We start from the raw sequence: 20962 nt of genomic DNA on the forward strand, positions 1-20962 counted from the left end.
ATCAGATCTAACTACATTGTACAGTACAAAAGAAGTTGGATGATATGAATGAAGAGCCCAGTTTTGTCCTTTATTATTGTGCCACTGCTCCTTTTTTGTTCAGATACAGGCCAGGGGAATTCATGACCCAAGTAATTTGCTTTAATCACAGTAGAGAAAAATGAGGACAGATGCAGAGGGTTGCACTTTTTTTTGATGGGTATTATGTTTCACACTTATAATGGTATTAAATTTAGCTGTTTGACTTCACTTCCACTTCATTTTGATGTTTTTGTGGGTATCACTTGCTGTGACTGACTATTTTAATGTACATTTTAGGGAACTAACATTTCTGCTGGTAAGGCTGTTGGAATTGTAATTGCAACTGGCGTTTACACAGAGATTGGAAAGATCCGGAACCAGATGGTTGCAACAGAGCCAGAGAGAACCCCTTTGCAGCAGAAACTGGATGAATTTGGACAGCAGTTATCTAAAGTCATCTCCTTGATCTGTGTGGCTGTTTGGGTAATCAATATTGGTCACTTTAATGACCCTGTGCATGGAGGATCTTGGTTTCGTGGAGCCATTTACTATTTTAAAATTGCTGTGGCTTTAGCTGTAGCTGCTATTCCAGAGGGCCTTCCAGCTGTGATTACGACTTGTTTGGCCCTTGGTACACGTCGGATGGCTAAAAAGAATGCAATTGTGAGGAGCCTCCCATCAGTGGAAACTCTTGGCTGCACATCGGTCATATGCTCTGACAAAACTGGCACCTTGACTACCAATCAAATGTCTGTGTCTCGGGTAAGTGTATCCTCATTAAGCTATCACTAACAATGCCACTTTTGTTGATCAGAATACCACTGCAGTCAAAATTAATAAGTTATCCTAGAGATGCATACTCGGAGTTGCATTGCAGTAATTTACTGTTCCACTCCATTCCCCTCTGTCTTTAATCTGATTATCTGAGATGCTTCGTTTGAGATACAGGATGCCTAAAGGCTGATGCACACCGGCGGAGTATCGGTCTGATCTACAGAAACCGGCTGACAACTGACCAGTGTATACAGCTGCCAGTCGGTCAAACGGGCATGCTGGAAAACCAGCAGTCGACTGGTATCCGATCAGCACTAAAGGAAAAAAGAAAGGCGCACTGACCTAGTGCATTACCTACTGGTAAAGCTTTATTGAAGCATAAAACAACGAAATGTATACTTACAAACGAGCTTAGGTAACAGGCATTGACAATGTAGCAGGTTCGCGGTTCTGAATCCCGACAAGCCAGACGTCAAGTGGATCGAGTGATGGCTGTCGCGTTTCAGGGGAGAACCCCTTTCCTCAGAGCCTAAGCGGGCAATAGCTGCTCTCTCGCACAGTCCCCTCTATATGTGTCTGCGCACCTCAATTTCTGCCAGCCTCCACCCACATGAGTCACACCCACCCACATAGTGGGGCCCTCCCTGACTCCACCCAGTCAGTAACGTGCAACACCATAGGGGTTTCAAAAAACAGTGAACCCATACATACTAAGCCAGAGAATGGAATACATGGTGTACATACTTTTAAAGTAATAGTGGAGGAGTGCAAGGGGAGGCGATGCAACCTCCCATAGGGAAGTGGTCAGGCATATAATCTACCTGAACCACCCCCATACTTGTCCCATGCTGTGGGAAATAAAATAATGTTGGGGTAACTCCTACCAAGTGCGTCTCCAGCGGCTGTCCTCCGCGGGTGGAACGCACGCCGCTCTGATAGCCAAGAGCGGGTGTACCTGCGTTCCACCCGCAACTTCCGGCCAGCATATACGTCACTTCCCTTTCTGCGCACGCCAGTGAATAGACTGCGTGCGCAGAAGACGCGGCCCGGAAGCGCGGGTGTATATGCGTTCCACCCGCTACTTCCGACCGCTAATGCACTGGCATTCCCTGAAGTATGTGAATGTGTGGATGCGTGCGCATAGGTATGAATGAGCACGCCCACACTCACTATCTGCTCAGAGACACCCCCTTTAGTGGCCCAAATGCATAGTGCAAAAATGGACTTAGATTGGGGAGAGGGGATAAATGCTACAGATATGTAGAGGAATAGAGGCGCACAAACACACATAAGGGAAAGAAGGTATAATTTAAAAAGATATATAGGATAAAAGGCCCAATGGCAATCAATATTGTGCACAAAAGTGGCCACCTACAATTACCCAGGGGAGGTGAAGAATATATTAAAGTGTTTTTTTTTATAAAAACATGGAATAAAAATCTATAAAACCCTTATAAAAATATATAAATATATGTAAAAGGACATGTACACATATGCATATGGAGGGGCAATTGAAGGCTATTATGAATACCGAGAGATCGACTACAGTGTGTAGATAGGACACCCCACCTCGTAACGATCTCTGATCTAGCCGCCATTAGGTGAGCACTCTAGTATGCGCTGCAGTAAACTTCTAAGGACTGTCCGAACACGAAAGCGCCATTTGCCCGCTTATATCAAATGACATACATAAAATGATTAATATATGTAAGCTGAATGAAAATACATGCGTGTTGTTATAAAAATAACAAGGAAACAATCTAACATACTGACCTATCTAAACTAAAACCTACTAACTAAAAACTACACATAGTGATCTATCTATTCTAAAACCTTACTGTCTAAGTACTAAATCAAGATCTCGACAAATAATGACCCATACTCAGCAGACAAGGAACCTCCCACTCCAAACACTAGTACCCTTAGGGTCTCATAGCTACAAAGTAGTTACTACGGTCCAAACGCCACTGAATAGTGGGTACAGACAACAGTAGAGTCACACGAAGGTTCCTATAATGAAATAGGATCTCCCAATGGACAACTAAGATGGTCCTGACTACACCACAGGGAAAACAGAAGGCCCTACAAGGACTGCAAATGTCATACGACACACTGCAGTTCGATTTCCTCATTCAAACCCTTCGGAGCCAAAGTCCCTAAGGTGAAGATCCAATAGGCCTCTCTTGTACACAGTAGCTGGTGCTTTTTCCCACTAAGTCATTAGGCATGGCTCCTATACTGCTATCATGGACTTCACGGAAATGTCTCGGTACTGACTATTTATCCTTTTCTGTCAGGATACTGCTTCTATGTTCGTTCATACTAGTTCTCATTGGCCTTGAGGTCCGGCCAATATACAGGAGGCCACATGGGCACAGAAGGCCATAAGTAACGTATGGGGTGCCACAGTTGATAAATTGCTTGATCTTATGGATCTTCCCATCAACTCCAATTACGCCTTTCTTTCTATGGCACATAGAAAGTGTACAGTTCCCACAGTTATTACTCCCACATCTGTAGCTGCCTTTTTGATCGAAGATCGTTGTCCAAGAGCTATTGAGTCCTCTACTTTTGGTCTTCACCCTACTTGGGGCAATGATGCTCCTCAGGTCCTTAGGTCTCCTGAAGACAAGATTAGGATGTGAAGTGAGGCCTATCTTTAGGATTGGGTCTGATTCAAGGATCCTCCAATTCTTTTTGAAGATCTTTTGTATTATAGGGGCCTTGTTATTGAACCTGATGCAGAACTGTACCTGTAGTTTGTCATTATGAGGTTCTGTCGTTCTCTCAATGGCTGCGAGCTCTAACTGGTGTGTGTGGGCAGGGGAGGGTAGTCCCCCTGTCAGAACACAATAGCTCAGCAGGCAGATTGCTGTATTAACATCACATAGTACAGCAAGCTCCTCCATTTTTTTTTTTGTTCAGCACACTGGGTTGAAACAATTTACACAGCACCAGTTTTGGAAAATACATTCTCTGCAACCTTGTTAAGTGCTTTCTGGATTCTTGCTTCATTATATAGAATGCAGACTTTAGAGTAGAGAAGAGGTTAACATCAGGGGCAATCAAAGGGATATATGTGTTCCTAGGGAGTGATTACTGTGTGAGTGGTGCTTGTACTAAGGGAAGGCAGAGATCCATGTTTATGCTTAACAGAAACACAGGATCTCGACCTTCCTTTGTCACAGAACAAGAACTTGTTTACATAGGTAGATCACTGTTCTGCCTGTCTCCTGAACGATCGGTGGGTCCCAGCGGACATCGCATCCGCCAGACCTGCGGGTACATGTTTCTGCACAGGGGAGCCGCTTTGCCGCCCTTATATGTACAGTATATGGTCGGCAAGCAGTTAATCAAAGATCGTGGTCAAAAGAGTGTTCTGCCAGCTTTTTTGTTTTTTGTAAATAATTAGTTTTAAAATAGAACATACAAAACATGCACTTGAAGAGAACAGTTGGTCTAGCACCTGACCGCCAACAGGGCTTGATGCAGTTCACCAGTAAGAAAAATTAAAAAAAAAACAAAAAAATATATCTAGAAAACAAAGCAAAATTGGCCTGGCAGGGCCACTTATATTCATTCAAAACAATATGGCTTGTATAACAATTGTATATGCTATATTTTTTTACTTGCTATTATTTTACCCATATAAATGGAGTTAGCCTTTAAGGTGATAGGTGGGCTCAGTAACCAATAGTAAAACGAGGAGTTAAACCAGCTCTACCTTTTTCTTACTTGAATCTATTCCTACGTATTAAAGCACCCACTGCATTTAGGAATATATTGTAAGGTATGAGCAGGTACCTGAGAATTCCTACTTTTTCCAATTGTCTTCACTGTACCTGTGGTATTCATAATAGTTTTTTCTCCTTAGAAATTGTTCATTTAACAAAATCCACTATGTTATACATTGAAGCATCAGTCATGCCTGTCTCTGGTTTATTTGCTGTACCTGCTATTCCTGATTTGCTGTAACTGCTATTCGTTAACAGGCTTAAAGATAAAAATGACCTTTTGAGCTTCTGGGTTAAGCTTGGGCATTAAATCCACAGTAATCCTTGTTATAAATCATGTAAGCGACCTGAAAGCCAGGGTGATAATTATGAAATAGTTTCCATTTTCACTGTTATTATTCCATTCATCATTTTCTCTTGAGCAAAGGTAAAATGGCCAATGTTGCAAAACTGCCAAAAATCAGATGTCCTTTTTTATGACTATTTTGTGCCCTACATGATCGTTTTATTAATCTAAAATTTCATCTGTAGAAAAAGTTCTGAAAACTCAACTTCTGTGTAATCTGCTGGAAGCATGTGGCAGCATAACTGCATATTGTCAGGTCACCTGGGACCAGGTGACAGATGCACTCTGTAGGAGTCGGAAGTGCACCGCTAAGGTAGCGGACCCTAGGACTGACTGCTGCAGATTGAACCCTGGAAGGTTCAGGAAGCAGGTCTACAGGATAAGTAACATGGATCCCAGTGGGAGCTAGAGCATAGATTCCCCAGGGCGCAGAGTCTAAGAGCCAGCGGATGTTGACCAGAGCCTCTAGTGGTGAGGATGGACTACGCTGCAGTCTGGCTCCAGGTCACGGCCCCCAGGGTCTCTCAGCTCACGCTCACCATAGACTACAGGAGAAGAGGAAGGAGGCAGCAGGCTGGAACGACAGGGAAGTAAGGGGTAAGCCAAATAAACATAACACGCCAAAGGTCAGGGTAACAAGCAGACAGGGAGAGTCGAGAACAGGCCAAAGTCGGTAACAGTAATCAGACGCAGGAAACACAGCAAGTACACACGGAGGCTAACACACAATGGTTGATCAGCACTGCTGGCTTGCAGTGCACAGGTTAATATAGGGTTCCCTGATAGGGCCCGGGGTGGGGTCATGCTTAGAGGAGAGGTTATAAAACCAGTCAGGTGAGAGGCAGCTGGTCTTTAGAGATGAACACATGGAGACAGGTAAGCTGACAGAGAAACTCTATTGCATAACCATGACACATATGTTACATTGGTCCATATACAGTAGTTCAGAAAAAGTCTAAACCACACAGTATTGTAAATATGCCAAGTTTATTTCCACAATTATGACTACTGTTCTGTATTACCTTTAAAGCTGGAGCCACTGTAATTTGGGAATGAACTATGTTCTTGGTTGTCCTAAAGTGGTTGTAACCCTAAAAAAAAAAAAAAAAATTCTGTTCCCTTATACAGTGAGGCAAAAAAGTATTTAGTCAGCCACCAATTGTGCAAGTTCTCCCACTTAAAAAGATGAGAGAGGCCTGTAATTGTCATCATAGGTATACCTCAACTATGAGAGACAAAATGTGGAAACAAATCCAGACAATTACATTGTCTGATTTTTGAAAGAATTTATTTGCAAATTATGGTGGAAAATAAGTATTTGGTTAATATCAAAAGTTCATCTCATCTCAATACTTTGTTATATATCCTTTGTTGGCAATGACAGAGGTCAAACGTTTTCTGTAAGTCTTCACGATACATGGCCCCATTCGTTCTTTCATGTACACTGATCAGTCGTCCTGTTCCTTTTGCAGAGAAACAGCTCCAAAGCATGATGTTGCCACCCCCATGCTTCACAGTAGGTATGGTGTTCTTTGGTTGCAACTCAGCATTCTCTCTCCTCCAAACACGACAAGTTGTGTTTCTACCAAACAGTTCTACTTTGGTTTCATCTGACCATATGACAGTCTCCCAATCCTCTTCTGGATCATCCAAATGCTCTCTAGCAAACCTCAGACGGGCCCGGACATGTACTGGCTTAAGCAGGGGGACATGTCTGGTACTGCAGGATCTGAGTCCCTGGTGGCGTAGTGTGTTACTGATGGCCTTTGTTACGTTGGTCCCAGCTCTCTGCAGGTCATTCACTAGGTCCCCCCCGTGTGGTTCTGGGATTTTTGCTCACCGTTCTTGTGATCATTTTGACCCCACGGGGTGAGATCTTGTGATTGAGGGAGATTATCAGTGGTCTTGTATGTCTTCTATTTTCTAATTATTGCTACCACAGTTGATTTCTTCACACCAAGCTGCTTGCCTATTGCAGATTCAGTCTTCCCAGCCTGGTGCTGGTCTACAATTTTGTTTCTGGTGTCCTTCGACAGCTCTTTGGTCTTCACCATAGTGGAGTTTGGAGTGTGGCTGTTTGAGGTTGTGGACATGTGTCTTTTATACTGATAACAAGTTCAAACAGGTGCCATTAATACAGGTAATGAGTGGAGGACAGAGGAGCCTCTTAACCACTTCAGCCCCGGAAGGATTTACCCCCTTCCTGACCAGAGCATTTTTTTACAATTTGGCACTGCGTCACTTTAACTGCTAATTGCGCGGTCATGCAATGCTGTACCTTTTGTTCCCACAAATAGAGCTTTCTTTTGATGGTATTTAATCACCTTTGCAGTTTTTATATTTTGCGCTATAAACGGAAAAAGACCAAAAATTTTGAAAAAAAATATTTTCTACTTTTTGTTAAAAAAAAAAAATACAATAAACTCAATTTTAGTCATACATTTAGTCCAAAATGTATTCAGCCACATGTCTTTGGTAAAAAAAATGTCAATAAGCGTATATTTATGGGTTTGCGCAAAAGTTATAGCGTCTACAAACTAGGGTACATTTTCTAGAATTTACACAGCTTTTAGTTTATGACTGCCTATCTCATTTCTTGAGGTGCTAAAATGGCAGGGCAGTACAAACCCCCCCCCCCAAATGACCCCATTTTGGAAAGTAGACACCCCAAGAAAATTGCTGAGAGGCATGTTGAGCCTATTGAATATTAATTTTTTTTGTCCCAAGTGATTGAATAATGACAAAAAAAAAATTTACAAAAAGTTGTCACTAAATGATATATTGCTCACACAGGCCATGGGCATATGTGGAATTGCACCCCAAAATACATTTAGCTGCTTCTCCTGAGTATGGGGATACCACATGTGTGGGACTTTTTGGGAGCCTAGCCGCATACGGGGCCCCGAAAACCAAGCACCGCCTTCAGGATTTCTAAGGGCGTAAATTTTTGATTTCACTCCTCACTACCTATCAGTTTTGAAGGCCATAAAATGCCAGGACATTTCAACCCCCCCCCCCCCCCCCCCCCCCAATGACCCCATTTTGGAAAGTAGACACCCCAAGCTATTTGCTGAGAGGCATGTGGAGTCCATGGAATATTTTATATTTTGCCACAAGTTGCGGGAAAATGACAAACTTTTTTTTTTTGCACCAAGTTGTCACTAAATGATATATTGCTCAAACATGCCATGGGCATATGTGGAATTACACCCCAAAATACATTCTGCTGCTTCTCCTGAGTATGAGGATACCACATGTGTGGGACTTTTTGGGAGCCTAGCTGCGTACGGGGCCCCGAAAACCAAAGCACCGCCTTCAGGATTTCTAAGGACGTAAATTTTTGATTTCACTCCTCCTATCACAGTTTCCAAGGCCATAAAATGCCAAGATGGCACAAACCCCCCCAAATGACCCCATTTTGGAAAGTAAACACCCCAAGCTATTTGCTGAGAGGCATGGTGAGTATTTTGCAGCTCTCATTTGTTTTTGAAAATGAAGAAAGAAAAGAAAAATGTATTTTTTTTTTTTCTTTTTTCAATTTTCAAAACTTTGTGACAAAAAACGAGGTCTGCAAAATACTCACCATACCTCTCAGCAAATAGCTTGGGGGTACATAAATAAAACGCATGAGGCAAAGTCCCAAAAAGTATATCTTAGTCCAAGGAGATCAAAAGCTGCCCACTTGCAGAAGGGGGATCCCTCAGTTGGCAAGGAAAGGGTGCAGTGATAGGATAAGATTGTATTCGTTGTATCCCCACCAATGTGAACCTCCACCAAGGGTCTAGGCTGCTCACTTTGAGTGGACCTTCTGCGTTAACAGCAAGGTCACTCATGCATTCCCTTTCACAGGGTAGATTATGGAGATAGGGGTCCACAGGCAGTATCCCAAATTCAGTCTCATCGGTTGATATATATTATGTTATAAACAAAAATAACAGGACATAGTGCTCTCCATACGAAAAGGTATAAAATTTATTAAATAAGAAAAATACTACTCACAAAGCAAGCACTGTTTCCCAGTGCAGGAGTATACAGCATAAAATGAACCAGATGGGTGGCTGTACTGACATCACAGAGCCCCTCGCACGCGTATCGTCCGTGTGGATTTCCTCAGCGAATCTGATTGGGGGTCTGTGTGTCAGCTCTTATATCTAATCCTGATTCCACATACAATTCATGATGATACTGGAAACCCCGCCCACTTTCCAATAATACACAGGTGAATGGACTTAACTACTAAGTAGTAGAGAATCAGGAGTGGCTACAAATCTAATAGGGCACAAGCAAGCTGAATACACTGATAACTTACTGATAGGCAGCCACCATTTCTCCCATGTTATGAGCTAAAGCATTTCCAGGTCAAATCCTTATCTTCCAATAGCAGTGAACACTGCTAAGTCCTGAAAGACAGCCCGCCCCCATTTCCGGGTCAAAAAAAGAAAAAAAAAATTTAAGCCTACGGCACCTGGTATTCCCAGGCGGTCTCCCATCCAGGTACTAACCAGGCCCCACCCTGCTTAGCTTCTGAGATCAGACAAGATCGGGTGCTTTCAGGGTGATGTGGCTGTAGGCAAATCCATCTCGTTCAATGGCAGCTAACACTGCTGCGTCCTGGGAAGAAGCCCGCCCTCTAAAGGGGCGTTCGTATGAAAACGGGGATGGGGGGCGGGAGCACAACAAACAAACCGCCCATTTCATACACGTCGCTCACAGACTAAGTGAACGGCAACAGGGAGCGCAGACGCAATGCGCGCTCCGCCCCTCCCTTCCACGTCACCCCCTGGACAGATCGAGATGCAAACTCCAGTCTCCTTGGCAACGACATTAAATCGCTCCTAAGAGCGCCTCCTTCATTCCTCTGGCCTGTCATCGTAGGTAATAACAACATTCACCCACAATGGCAAGCAGGCTAACATAAAATTAGCAACTAATCAGAGACATAGGGAGCAGAAACAAGGCTAACGTTAATAAAAAAAATAATTATAATAAAGTAAAAATTATTATAAAAATAATGTAATATAATTATAAAGCTAAGAGGAGGGAGGCTACTCAAAAAGTACCAATGGGGATACCCCAAAGAGGCTATAATTGAAGCATATAGGGGAAGTTCATAAAGTCACCCCCCTCCCTTGTGGCAGAATCCATCCTAAGGTGTCCTACACACTCTTCCAGATGGAGAATGTGTACCAAAAACAAATGCTATTCCCTCCCTGTTGTCACCAGAGGGATATACGAAAAGTGAAATGGAAAAAGTCAAACAAAATACATATATCGCCACCCCATGTAATATCGTGTAGGGCCTACAGGGGTTAAAAATATGAATATAAATTTGATAGAAAAATTATAATAAAAAGACATTAGTACAACCACCTCATCCGTACACAAATACAATTAGAATGTATACATATATCACAAACAAATATACATTATGGACCAATATTCTAAATGGTAAGGGGCTAGAAACCAACATAAACAAAGGGTCTGAAATAAAACAGTTAAGGTCAAACTCAACGTTCAACCCTAAAGGGACCCCAACCTTTGTCTCAAATACCCAAAAAGATTCTCGTCGACTGAGCTGCCATATGAAATTCCCACCACTCCAATGCTTCGTTACCTTCTCTATTCCCCAGAACTTCAGCCCCACAGGGCTGCAGTTATGGAAAAGTCGGAAGTGCTTGGAGACATTGTGTGTGCGAAGTCCTCGTTTAATGTTGTTAACATGTTCTCCGACTCTTACATGGAGGGGCCTAGAAGTCCTACCCACATATTGGTAGCCACACTCACATTGCAACATATACACCACCCCGGCAGTGTTGCACTTAATCAAATCCTTGATTTTGTAGTTTACCCGTGGCAAAAGCCACAAATTCCTTCCTCTTCTTTACATTGTTTCTAGCCTGTTTACACGCCGGACAGTGTCCACAGGCATAAAAGCCATTAAGGAAGCCAAGCATTCTATTCACCGGGTAAACTGGGGCATCTATCACCCCTGGCGCAAGTCTATCTCTAAAAGAAGGAGCTCTTTTGTAAATAAACAATGGTCGGTCTGGGAGGACCGGACCCAAGGTTCTGTCAAGTTTTAAAATGGGCCAATGTTTCTGTACTATCTTTTCAAATTGCTTGTGCTGAATATTAAAATCAAGGATCATCCTGATCTGTTTAGGCTCACCCTGGGCTACTCTAGGGGCATTCGACACTAGTACCTTCCTATCAAGAGTCACAACATTATCCAATTCTTGGACTAGCTTATTTTTATCCTAACCCTTCTCGGTGAACCTAGAGATAAGAGTCTGTGACTGTGATAGAAAATCCCCCACCTCTGTGCAATTCCGCCTGAGGGGAATAAACTGTCCTCTAGGGATATTGCACAGCCACTTACTGTGGTGGCAACTTTCAACAGGGATACAGTAAATGTGTTTCGGTCAGTAGCCTTAAAATGGGTGACCATATTGATGCGGTCACCCCTTTTTGACAATTCATGACCCAAAAATACCACCCTCTCTGTACTGATATTCCACGAGAGGACTCTATTTTTGTTATTGTAGTTAAGCCTGGATACAAACGCGTCCAGACTATCTCTGTCCTCTTCCCAGACCATGATAAGGTCATCAACCTACCTCTGGTAGCAGATCAGTTCCGGGGGTTTGTTCTTATAGACTGCCTTCTCCTCCCAGTGAGCCATAAATAGATTGGCAACACTGGGAGCGAAGCGTGCCCCCATGGCTACCCCTCTGGTTTGGAGAAAGAACTGCTTGTCATACCATTGTTTGTTGTGCTCCCGTCCCCCATCCCCGTCTCCATACGAACGCCCCTTTAGAGGACGAGCTTCTTCCCAGGACGCAGCAGCGTTAGCTGCCATTGAACGAGATGGATTTGCCTACAGCCACATCACCCTGAAAGCGCCGATCTTGTCTGATCTCGGAAGCTAAGCAGGGTGGGGCCTGGTTAGTACCTGGATGGGAGACCGCCTGGGAATACCAGGTGCCATAGGCTTAAATTTTTTTTTTTTTTTTTTTTTTGACCCGGAAATGGGGGAGGGCTGTCTTTCAGGACACAGCAGTGTTCACTGCTATTGGAAGATAAGGATTTGACCTGGAAATGCTTTAGCTCATAACATGGGAGGAATGGTGGCTGCCTATCAGTAAGTTATCAGTGTATTCAGCTTGCTTGTTCCCTATTAGATTTGTAGCCACTCCTGATTCTCTACTACTTAGTAGTCAAGTCCATACACCTGTGTATTATTGGAGAGTGGGCGGGGTTTCCAGTGTCATCATGAATTGTATGTGGAACCAGGATTAGATATAAGAGCTGACACATGGGCCCCCAATCAGATTTAATAAATTTTTATACCTTTTCGTATGGAGAGCACTATGTCCTGTTGTTTTTGTTTTTAACATGATATATATCAACCGATGAGACTGAATTTGGGATACTGCCTGTGGACCCCTATCTCCATAATCTACCCTGTGGAAGGGAATGCATGAGTGACCTTGCTGTTAACGCAGAAGGTCCACTCAACTGCACCCTTTCCTTGCCAACTGAGGGATCCCCCTTCTGCAAGTGGGCAGCTTTTGATCTCCTCGGACTAAGATATACTTTTTGGGACTTTGCCTCATGCGTTTTATTTATGTACGTTTAATATGTACATTTTATGTGTATACATCTGACCTGTATTGAGCGCTGCACTGCTATATTTTGTGTATGTCTTTTTAGGTTTTGTATATTGACCTACAGTGTCCAGCTGCTGAGTTTTAGTAATTGGGTTTTGCGCTGTCTGTTTCTTCTGTTTAAATAGCTTGGGGTGTCTACTTTCCAAAATGGGGTAATTGGGGGGGGTTGTGCCATCTGGGCATTCCATGGCCTCCGAAACTGTGATAGGCAGTGAGGAGTGAAATCAAAAATTTACACCCTTAGAAACCCTGAAGGCGGTGCTTGGTTTTTGGGGTCCCGTATGGGGCTAGGCTCCCAAAAAGTCTCACATGTGGTATCCCCATACTCAGGGGAAGCAACAGAATGTATTTTGGGGTGTAATGTCACATATTTCCATGGCATGTTTGAGCAATATATCATTTAGTGACAACTTTGTGCACAAAAAAAAAGTGTCTTTTTCCCGCAACTTGTGTCACAATATAAAATATTACATGGACTCGAAATGCCTCTCAGCAAATAGCTTGGGGTGTCTACTTTCCAAAATGGGGTCATTTGGGGGGGTTTTGAACTGTCCTGGCATTTTATGCACAGCATTTAGAAGCTTATGTCACACATCACCCACTCTTCTAACCACTTGAAGACAAAGCCGTTTCTGACACTATTTGTTTTCATGAAAAAAAAATTTTTTTTTGCAAGAAAATTACTTTGAACCCCCAAACATTATATATATTTTTTAAAGCAAAGGCCCTACAGATTAAAATGGAGGGTGTTTCATTTTTTTTTTTTTTTTTTTTTTTCCACACAGTATTTGCGCAGCGATTTTTCGGGGAAAAAAACACACTTTTTTAAATTTTAATGCACTAAAACACACTAAATGTTTGATGAAATAAAAAAGATGATCTTAGGCCGAGTACATGGATACCAAACATGACATACTTTAAAATTTCGCACAAACGTGCAGTGGCGACAAACTACATACATTTTTAAAAGCCTTTACAGGTTACCACTTTAGATTTACAGAGGAGGTCTACTGCTAAAATTACTGCCCTCGATCTGACCTTTGCGGTGATACCTCACATGCATGGTGCAATTACTGTTTACATTTGACGCCAGACCAGCGCTTGCGTTCGCCCTTGCGCGAGAGCAGGGGGGGACAGGGGTGCTTTTTTTTTTTCTTTTTCTTTTTTTTTTTTTTTTCCTTTATTTTTTTTGCTTTTTTATCTTATTTTTAAACTGTTCCTTTCATTTTTTTTTTTTTTTAATATAATTTTTATTGTTATGTCAGGGAATGTAAATATCCCCTATGATAGCAATAGGTAGTGACAGGTACTCTTTTTTTGAAAAAAATGGGGTCTATTAGACCCTAGATATCTCCTCTGCCCTCAAAGCATCTGACCACACCAAGATCAGTGTGATAAAATGCTTTCCCAATTTCCCAATGGTGCTGTTTACATCCGGCGAAATCAAAGTCATGAAATGCTTGTAGCTTCCGGTTTCTTAGGCCATAGAGATGATTGGAGCCATTCTGGTCTCTGATCAGCTCTATGGTCAGCTGGCGGAATCACCAGCTGCATTCTCAGGTTCCCTGTTGGGACAGAAGAGCCAGAGAAAAACATGGAAGACGGTGGGAGGGGGGGACATTCCCTCCCACTGCTTGTAAAAGCAGTCTAGAGGCTAATTAGCCGCTAGGATTGCTTTTACATGAAAGCCGACCGCTGGCTGAAAAGAATGATACCAAGATGATACCTAAACCTGCAGGCATCATTCTGGTATAACCACTCAAAGTCCAGCAACATACCAGTACGTTGCTGGTCCTTGTTGGGCATATATTGTATTTTTTTTTTTCATGCAGCCTGTGGGCTGAACGAAAAAAAGAGATTGATTGGTGGGTATGCCCACCATTAGAATACCTCCCTTCAGCCACCCACTTCTAATGATGGGCATACATGCACCATTTATATATGCCGAAACATGGGGGCATCCGCCCCAAAAGTTAGGAGCAAATCGCTCCTCCGCCTCTGCTGCCCCCATGCTTCGGCATATATCCCCTCTGCTGGAGTCATGGCTTCATATATCGTGGGAGCAAACGCTGTTGCTGTCAAGATAAATAAATCCGCGCTGCAGATGAATGGCGTACCTGAAAACAAAAAAAATGGTTAACAATAAAACACAGTAAACAGTAAAGTATAAAAAATTGCATACCTTAAAAGCAAACATGATAAAACATAATATCAATAAAACATTGCAGAATAGAATACAGTAAAAAAGAGCAGAACAATAGAGAGAGAGAATAGAGAGAGAGAAGAATAAAACAACAACTATTTTTGTTTTTTTTATTTTATATTTTTTTTGTTTTGTTTTTTTTACACTTTTTTTGTAACTGTAACTTTTATAACTGTAACCGATTCCAGGTTCGGGTCTCTCAAAATGCGATGGCATCTTGGGAGACCCTGTGAAAGTGTGCCTAGTCTGTGCAATGCTGTACCCTACGCTAATACTCAACTAGTGTATGGTAGCGTTCAAAACATTCACCAATGCAAAGACCAGGATTGTCAGGAAAGGAGGGACAATAATAGCGGGTGTCACGCCTATATCCGCGCTTGCTGCAGACACAACATCTTTTTTGGGGGGGTTCGTTGGGTAGGGGTACTCGGGAGGGCATAAAGAAAATGCCTCTCATGCAGCCGACTGCATTTGGTTGGGGATGTGAATGGGGGAAGTATGGGTGCTGCAGAAGCGGTGGGTTCCCAATTAGGATTGGCGAATGCAGCAGGAAGGGAATTAGGGGCACGACGGGCCTGTGTTTATCTTCTTCTTGGTGGCAGCGGGACACTACTTGTGCTTGCCACCTCACCAGCTTGAACTGCCCTTATGGGACTCGCCATGTCACCAAGTGTTACTGCAGTACTGGTTTGACTACGACCGGGGTGTACTAGGCTGCTGGTGCTTGCCAGTTCACCAAAACGCTACCAAAAAAACTGTTGGCTATCGCAGGAATCAGGCCTGACTGCGAACGCTGCAGTTATGCGTTTAGTGTTTTGTAAGTGACAGTGATCAATCGATACTGCACTTGGGTGGGCTGGGCCGGGCGGAGGGGCAAACGCAGGTGCTAGCAGGTATCTGGGCTGATCCCGCTAACACTGCGTTTTTGGGAACCCTAAACTGCTGGGGACGCTAGTATAAATCTGATCGTATCAGATATTGATCCGTTCAGATACTATACCACTAAGGGAGGTGTATGCTGCGTGCGTGGGTGTTAGCGCTACTGGCACTAACCTGACGCTGCCTGGGGCTGATGCTTGCCAGTTCACCAAAAACGCTACCAGAAAAACTGTTAGCGATTGTAGGGATCAGGCCTGACTCTGCGAGCACTGCAGTTATGCGTTTAGTGTTTTGTAAGTGACAGTGATCGATCGATACTGCACTTGGGTGGGCTGGGCCGGGCGGAGGGGCAAAACGCAGGTGCTAGCAGGTATCTGGGCTGATCCCGCTAACACTGCGTTTTTGGGAACCCTAGACTGCTGGGGACGCTAGTATAGATCTGATCGGATCAGATATTGATCCGTTCAGATACTATACCACTAAGGGAAGTGTATGCTGCGTGCGTGGGTGTTAGAGGTACTAGCGCTAACCTGGCGCTGCCTGGGGCGACGCAGACCCCATCTGACCCTAAAACCTAACTTATATCACCGCCGGGCGATCAGGGGGCTAAACCTTTATTAAGTAATAAACGGCGGGTGCCCTGATACTATAAAAATAAACAAACTAACTAGCGTCACCCGTAACAGTTCTACGATGATCACTGGTGAAAGGGTTAACTAGGGGGCAATCAAGGGGTTAAAACCTTTATTAGGTAGTATATGGGGGTCCCTGACGCTATAAAAAGCTGACTGCAAACCTATATATTTACCTCCCTAACTAGCGTCACCAGTGACACTAATACAGCGATCAGAAAAACGATCGCTTAGCGACACTGGCGACGGGGTGATTACAGGGTTAAAACTTTATTAGGGGGGTACCCTAGACCTAAAGGGGGCTAACACTAACTGCCCTACCACTTCTAACTGTCAAAAACTGACACCAATGCAGTAATCAAAAAAAAAAAATAAAAAAACCTGCTTGGTGTCACTGTGTGGGGGGGGGGGTGATCGGGGGTTGATGGGGGGTGAAATGTGTGCCTGGTGTGTTTTACTGTGTGTGTTGTGTTAGTGCACTTACTCAGATGTCTTCTCTCCTCAGCGCCGGAATGAAAAATACAGAGCCAAGGTGAGATGACATCACTTCCTCTGCCACGGTTTACTATACAGCAGCAGAGGAAGATTCTCATTCGTTGGGAGCAATCGCGAGGGGGTGGCCACGAATGAGTGGTCTTCCCCTCAGCCTGGATCGCTCCCCTAAGGAAGCTGACCGCCAGGTACGTGATTTTGCCTGCCCGTGCCATTCTGCCGCAGTATATCTGCGTTAGGCGGTCGGCAAGTGGTTAAAGAAGAACATACAGGTCTGTGAGAGCCAGAAATCTTGCTTGTTTGTAGGTGGCCAAATACTTATTTTCCACCATAATTTGCAAATATTTTTTTTTTAAAAATCAGACAATGCGATTGGATTTGTTTCCACATTTTTCTCTCATAGTTGAGGTATACCTATGATGACAATTACAGGCCTCTCTCATCTTTTTAAGTGGGAGAACTTGCACAGTTGGCGGCTGACTAAATACTTTTTTGCCCCACTGTAGCAGATTTAAACAGCACAGTGCTTGTGCTGTCTAACCTATCCCTCTGTAAGCTGTAAAAAAAACCTGGTTGATCCTGCCTGTTCCTGTGTCCCCCTTGGTGTGCTGACCACGGTAATCAAGGCTGCTGATCCCTGATTACCATGGTCAGTTTACATGCCTTCATCATCCGCTGATCTCCTCTCTCCCCTTCCCTCCTTGCCTGTCAGCTCGTGTGTGTGTAAGCCATCTCCACCCCCTCCTTCCCTGTCCCTATTAGTAGTAAAGTAAACTTTAAAAAATTTCACTGCCAGACCCTCTCTTTTATGCAACTGTAACACACTGTGTAAGTGGTTGTTGAACGATGCCTCTAAATACCTTTTTTCAAATATCTTCAGGATGGTCATGTAAGTCCCTGCGACTCTCCTCCCCCATCTAAGGGCTACAGCGGGAGGGGCTGAGTGGCCAGCACTGTGGTCATGTGACCTCCCAGACTGGAGTCAGAGAGAGATCCTGGCCGCTCCCACTGTTGCCCGTAGATTGTAGGAATAGTGTGGCTGGGAGTCACGTGACTGGCCTGAAGAGATCTAAAAAAAAAAAAAAAAAAAAATATTTAGAGGCTTCATTTTCAACAAACACTTACACAGTGTGTTATGGCTAGATTAAAGAGAGGGTCTGGCAGTAAATGGTTTTGTAAAGTTACAACCACTTTATCATAAACTGTTAGGTAGAAGGTAGCAATCTTTCGAACTGGATATAGTAAAAGGATTGCTGAAAAAAATGTTCTGTTGGACTGTGCAGAGTGGCATTTTTTTATCTGCCTCTGCATTGTATTTTTACTAGGCAAAAGAAAATGGGTTTATTTTACAAAGCTATAACGATTATTTTTTAACACTGAAAGATTAAATAACCACCACGTGACTGAAAATTAAACAGGCTAAAACATGTATTCTTAGATCTTGTATTGTGTGGATTCGGAATATAGATTATTTTCAAGAACCACAGCGGGTAACTCTTAACTTGCAGGCAGGGATTAACCAATTTCCCTTTGGGCAATTTTCAGGTTGCAGCGGACGTACACAAGGAAAGCCGTTTTTGTGGAACAAAGCCTGGTCTTAAGGAAATAAAATCATTAAGGGCATCATGAAGATACAGTAAACGTGTCTCCTACATCAGACACGTGATTCCTAAAGATTTCTGAAACAAATGCATATCTGTACGAAATATAACAATAAGCCTTTGAGATTCAGTACATTCTTGTCAAGAATTGGTACATCTTGAGGAAAGATCCTGTCTTAGGGGTGATCCTCCCTACTAAACCTAACATTTTCAGGAGACCCAGAGATTTGAGAGGTCTGGCTGCTCTTAGCAGAATTAGGAAGATGATCAAGGGTTGTAATTCGAAACAGTGTTTTTGTTTTTTTCCACTAGAAGCAAAGGTAGAAAAGTATAGTCCCACGGTTGGTTGGTCAATAGATGGAATTAACACTTTGGTGGGAGTATCTCACCAAAACTGACCTTTTTGTTGCAGAGGATGTCAAAAATCTGATTTGTGTCTTAGTTCAGATTTCTGGGGAAAACAGACAATCACGGAAGCAGTAAATGACATTTCTAGGTGGTGTTCCGTAAACCACCTGTGTACAGAATGCCTCCAGGTTGCCATATTGCATTTTATAGCAAATTGCAGCACAACAGAGTTTGAGACAACGTTGTATCACAATATGGCTTGTGTCGCAATTGTATATGCTATATTATTTTTTTTAATTTGCAATATTTTTTTTTCCCAAGGAAGTGGAGTTACCCTTTAAAATACAAGAACATATTTGGGGGGCACACCATACAATGCATTTAAATTCAAGATGGTGCTGCTATAAGACCTACAAACAGTACAAAATATTTTACAGCGCACACATACAAGAATGACATTTCCTGCAGGGCTAATTAAAAACACCTGAACATATTCAAAAAATATGGGGGTTTGGTCACACTATATGGTCATATAGTGCTAAGCCCACTTACTGCGACAAAGTACCTCGAATTAGTGGGTCTTACACTAGTAATAGAATGGAAGATCCTTTGTCTCAACCATGGGAGCTGAACTCCTCTATGTGGGAGAACTGAAAGGGATACATCCTAATCACTGGTGGCCACTAAATAGGAGGTAATGAGGAGGGGGAGGGGTGTTCCAGCCCAAAAACCTGGTCAGGGCCTATTACAACATACAAGAACATATTTGGGGGGCACACCATACAATGCATTTAAATTCAAGATGGTGCTGCTATAAGACCTACAAACAGTACAAAATATTTTACAGCGCACACATACAAGAATGACATTTCCTGCAGGGCTAATTAAAAACACCTGAACATATTCAAAAAATACGGGGGTTTGGTCACACTATATGGTCATATAGTGCTAAGCCCACTTACTGCGACAAAGTACCCCGAATTAGTGGGTCCTACACTAGTAATAGAATGGAAGATCCTTTGTCTCAACCATGGGAGCTGAACTCCTCTATGTGGGAGAACTGAAAGGGATACATCCTAATCACTGGTGGCCACTAAATAGGAGGTAATGAGGAGGGGGAGGGGTGCTCCAGCCCAAAAACCTGGTCAGGGCCTATTACACAAAAGTGAGTACACCCCGCACATTTTTGTAAATATTTTATTATATCTTTTCATGTGACAACACTGAAGAAATGACAATTTGCTACAATGTAAAGTAGCGAGTGTACAGCTTGTATAACAGTGTAAATTTGCTGTCCCCTCAAAATACACTCAACACACAGCCATTAATGTCTAAACCGCTGGCAACAAAAGTGAGTACACCCCTAAGTGAGAATGTCCAAATTGGGCCTAATTAGCCATGTTCCCTCCCTGGTGTCATGTGACTCATTAGTGTTACAAGGTCTAAAGTGTGAATGTGGAGCAGGTGTGTTTAATTTTGGTGTTAATCTCTCTCTCATACTGGTCACTGGAAGTTCAACATGGCACCTCATGGCAAAGAACTCTCTGAGGATCTGAAAAAAAGAATTCTTGCTCTACATAAAGATGGCCTAGACTATAGGACGATTGGCAAGACCCGGAAACTGAGCTGCAGCACAGTGGCCAAGACCATACAGCAGTTTAGCAGGACAGGTTCCACTCAGAACAGGTCTTGCCATGGTGGCCCAAAAAAGTTAAGTGCATGTGCTCAGCATCATATCCAGAGGTTGTCTTTGGGAAATAGACATATGAGTGCTGCCAGCATCGCTGCGGAGGTTGATGGGGTGGGTGGGTCAGCCTGTCAGTACACAGACCATATGCCGCACGCTGCATGAAATTGGTCTGCATGGCTGTCGTCCCAGAAGGAAGCCTTTTCTAAAGAGGATGTACAAGATGAGACCAAGATGAACTTATTTGGATCAGATGGTGTCAAGTGTGTGTGGCGGCAACCAGGTGAGGAGTACAAAGACAAGTGTGTCTTGCCTACAGTCAAGCATGTTGGTGGGAGTGTCATGGTCTGGGGCTGCATAAGTGCTGTCAGCACTGGGGAGCTACAGTTCATTGAGGGAGCCATGAATGTCAACATGTACTGTGACATACTGAAGCAGAACATGATCCCCTCCCTTCAGAGACTGGGCCATAGGGCAGTATTCCAACATAACGACCCTAAACACACCACCCAGACAACCACTGCCTTGCTAAAGAGGCTGAGGGTAAAGGTGATGGACTGACCAAGCATGTCTCC

General features: G+C 43.3%; 1 protein-coding gene, 1 non-coding gene and 1 pseudogene across 2 annotated transcripts in view; 2 read left to right on the forward strand and 1 right to left on the reverse strand.

Moving 5' to 3' along the window:
* ATP2A3 (ATPase sarcoplasmic/endoplasmic reticulum Ca2+ transporting 3) overlaps positions 1-20962 on the forward strand; it is a 391838-nt gene that overhangs the window by 255019 nt on the left and 115857 nt on the right. The window contains exon 8 of the mRNA XM_073615051.1: positions 319-783. Within this exon, the coding sequence (XP_073471152.1) occupies positions 319-783 (465 nt within the window). The remainder of the gene's footprint in view (positions 1-318; positions 784-20962) is intronic.
* Positions 9329-9447, reverse strand: LOC141130923 (5S ribosomal RNA). The gene has a single exon (XR_012242562.1). It is a non-coding gene; the product is annotated as a 5S ribosomal RNA (ribosomal RNA).
* On the forward strand, positions 11751-11868 carry LOC141130763 (5S ribosomal RNA; annotated as a pseudogene).

The sequence above is a fragment of the Aquarana catesbeiana genome, linkage group LG02 (assembly GCF_042186555.1).
Source record: "Aquarana catesbeiana isolate 2022-GZ linkage group LG02, ASM4218655v1, whole genome shotgun sequence".
Classification (NCBI taxonomy): Eukaryota; Metazoa; Chordata; class Amphibia; order Anura; family Ranidae; genus Aquarana; species Aquarana catesbeiana.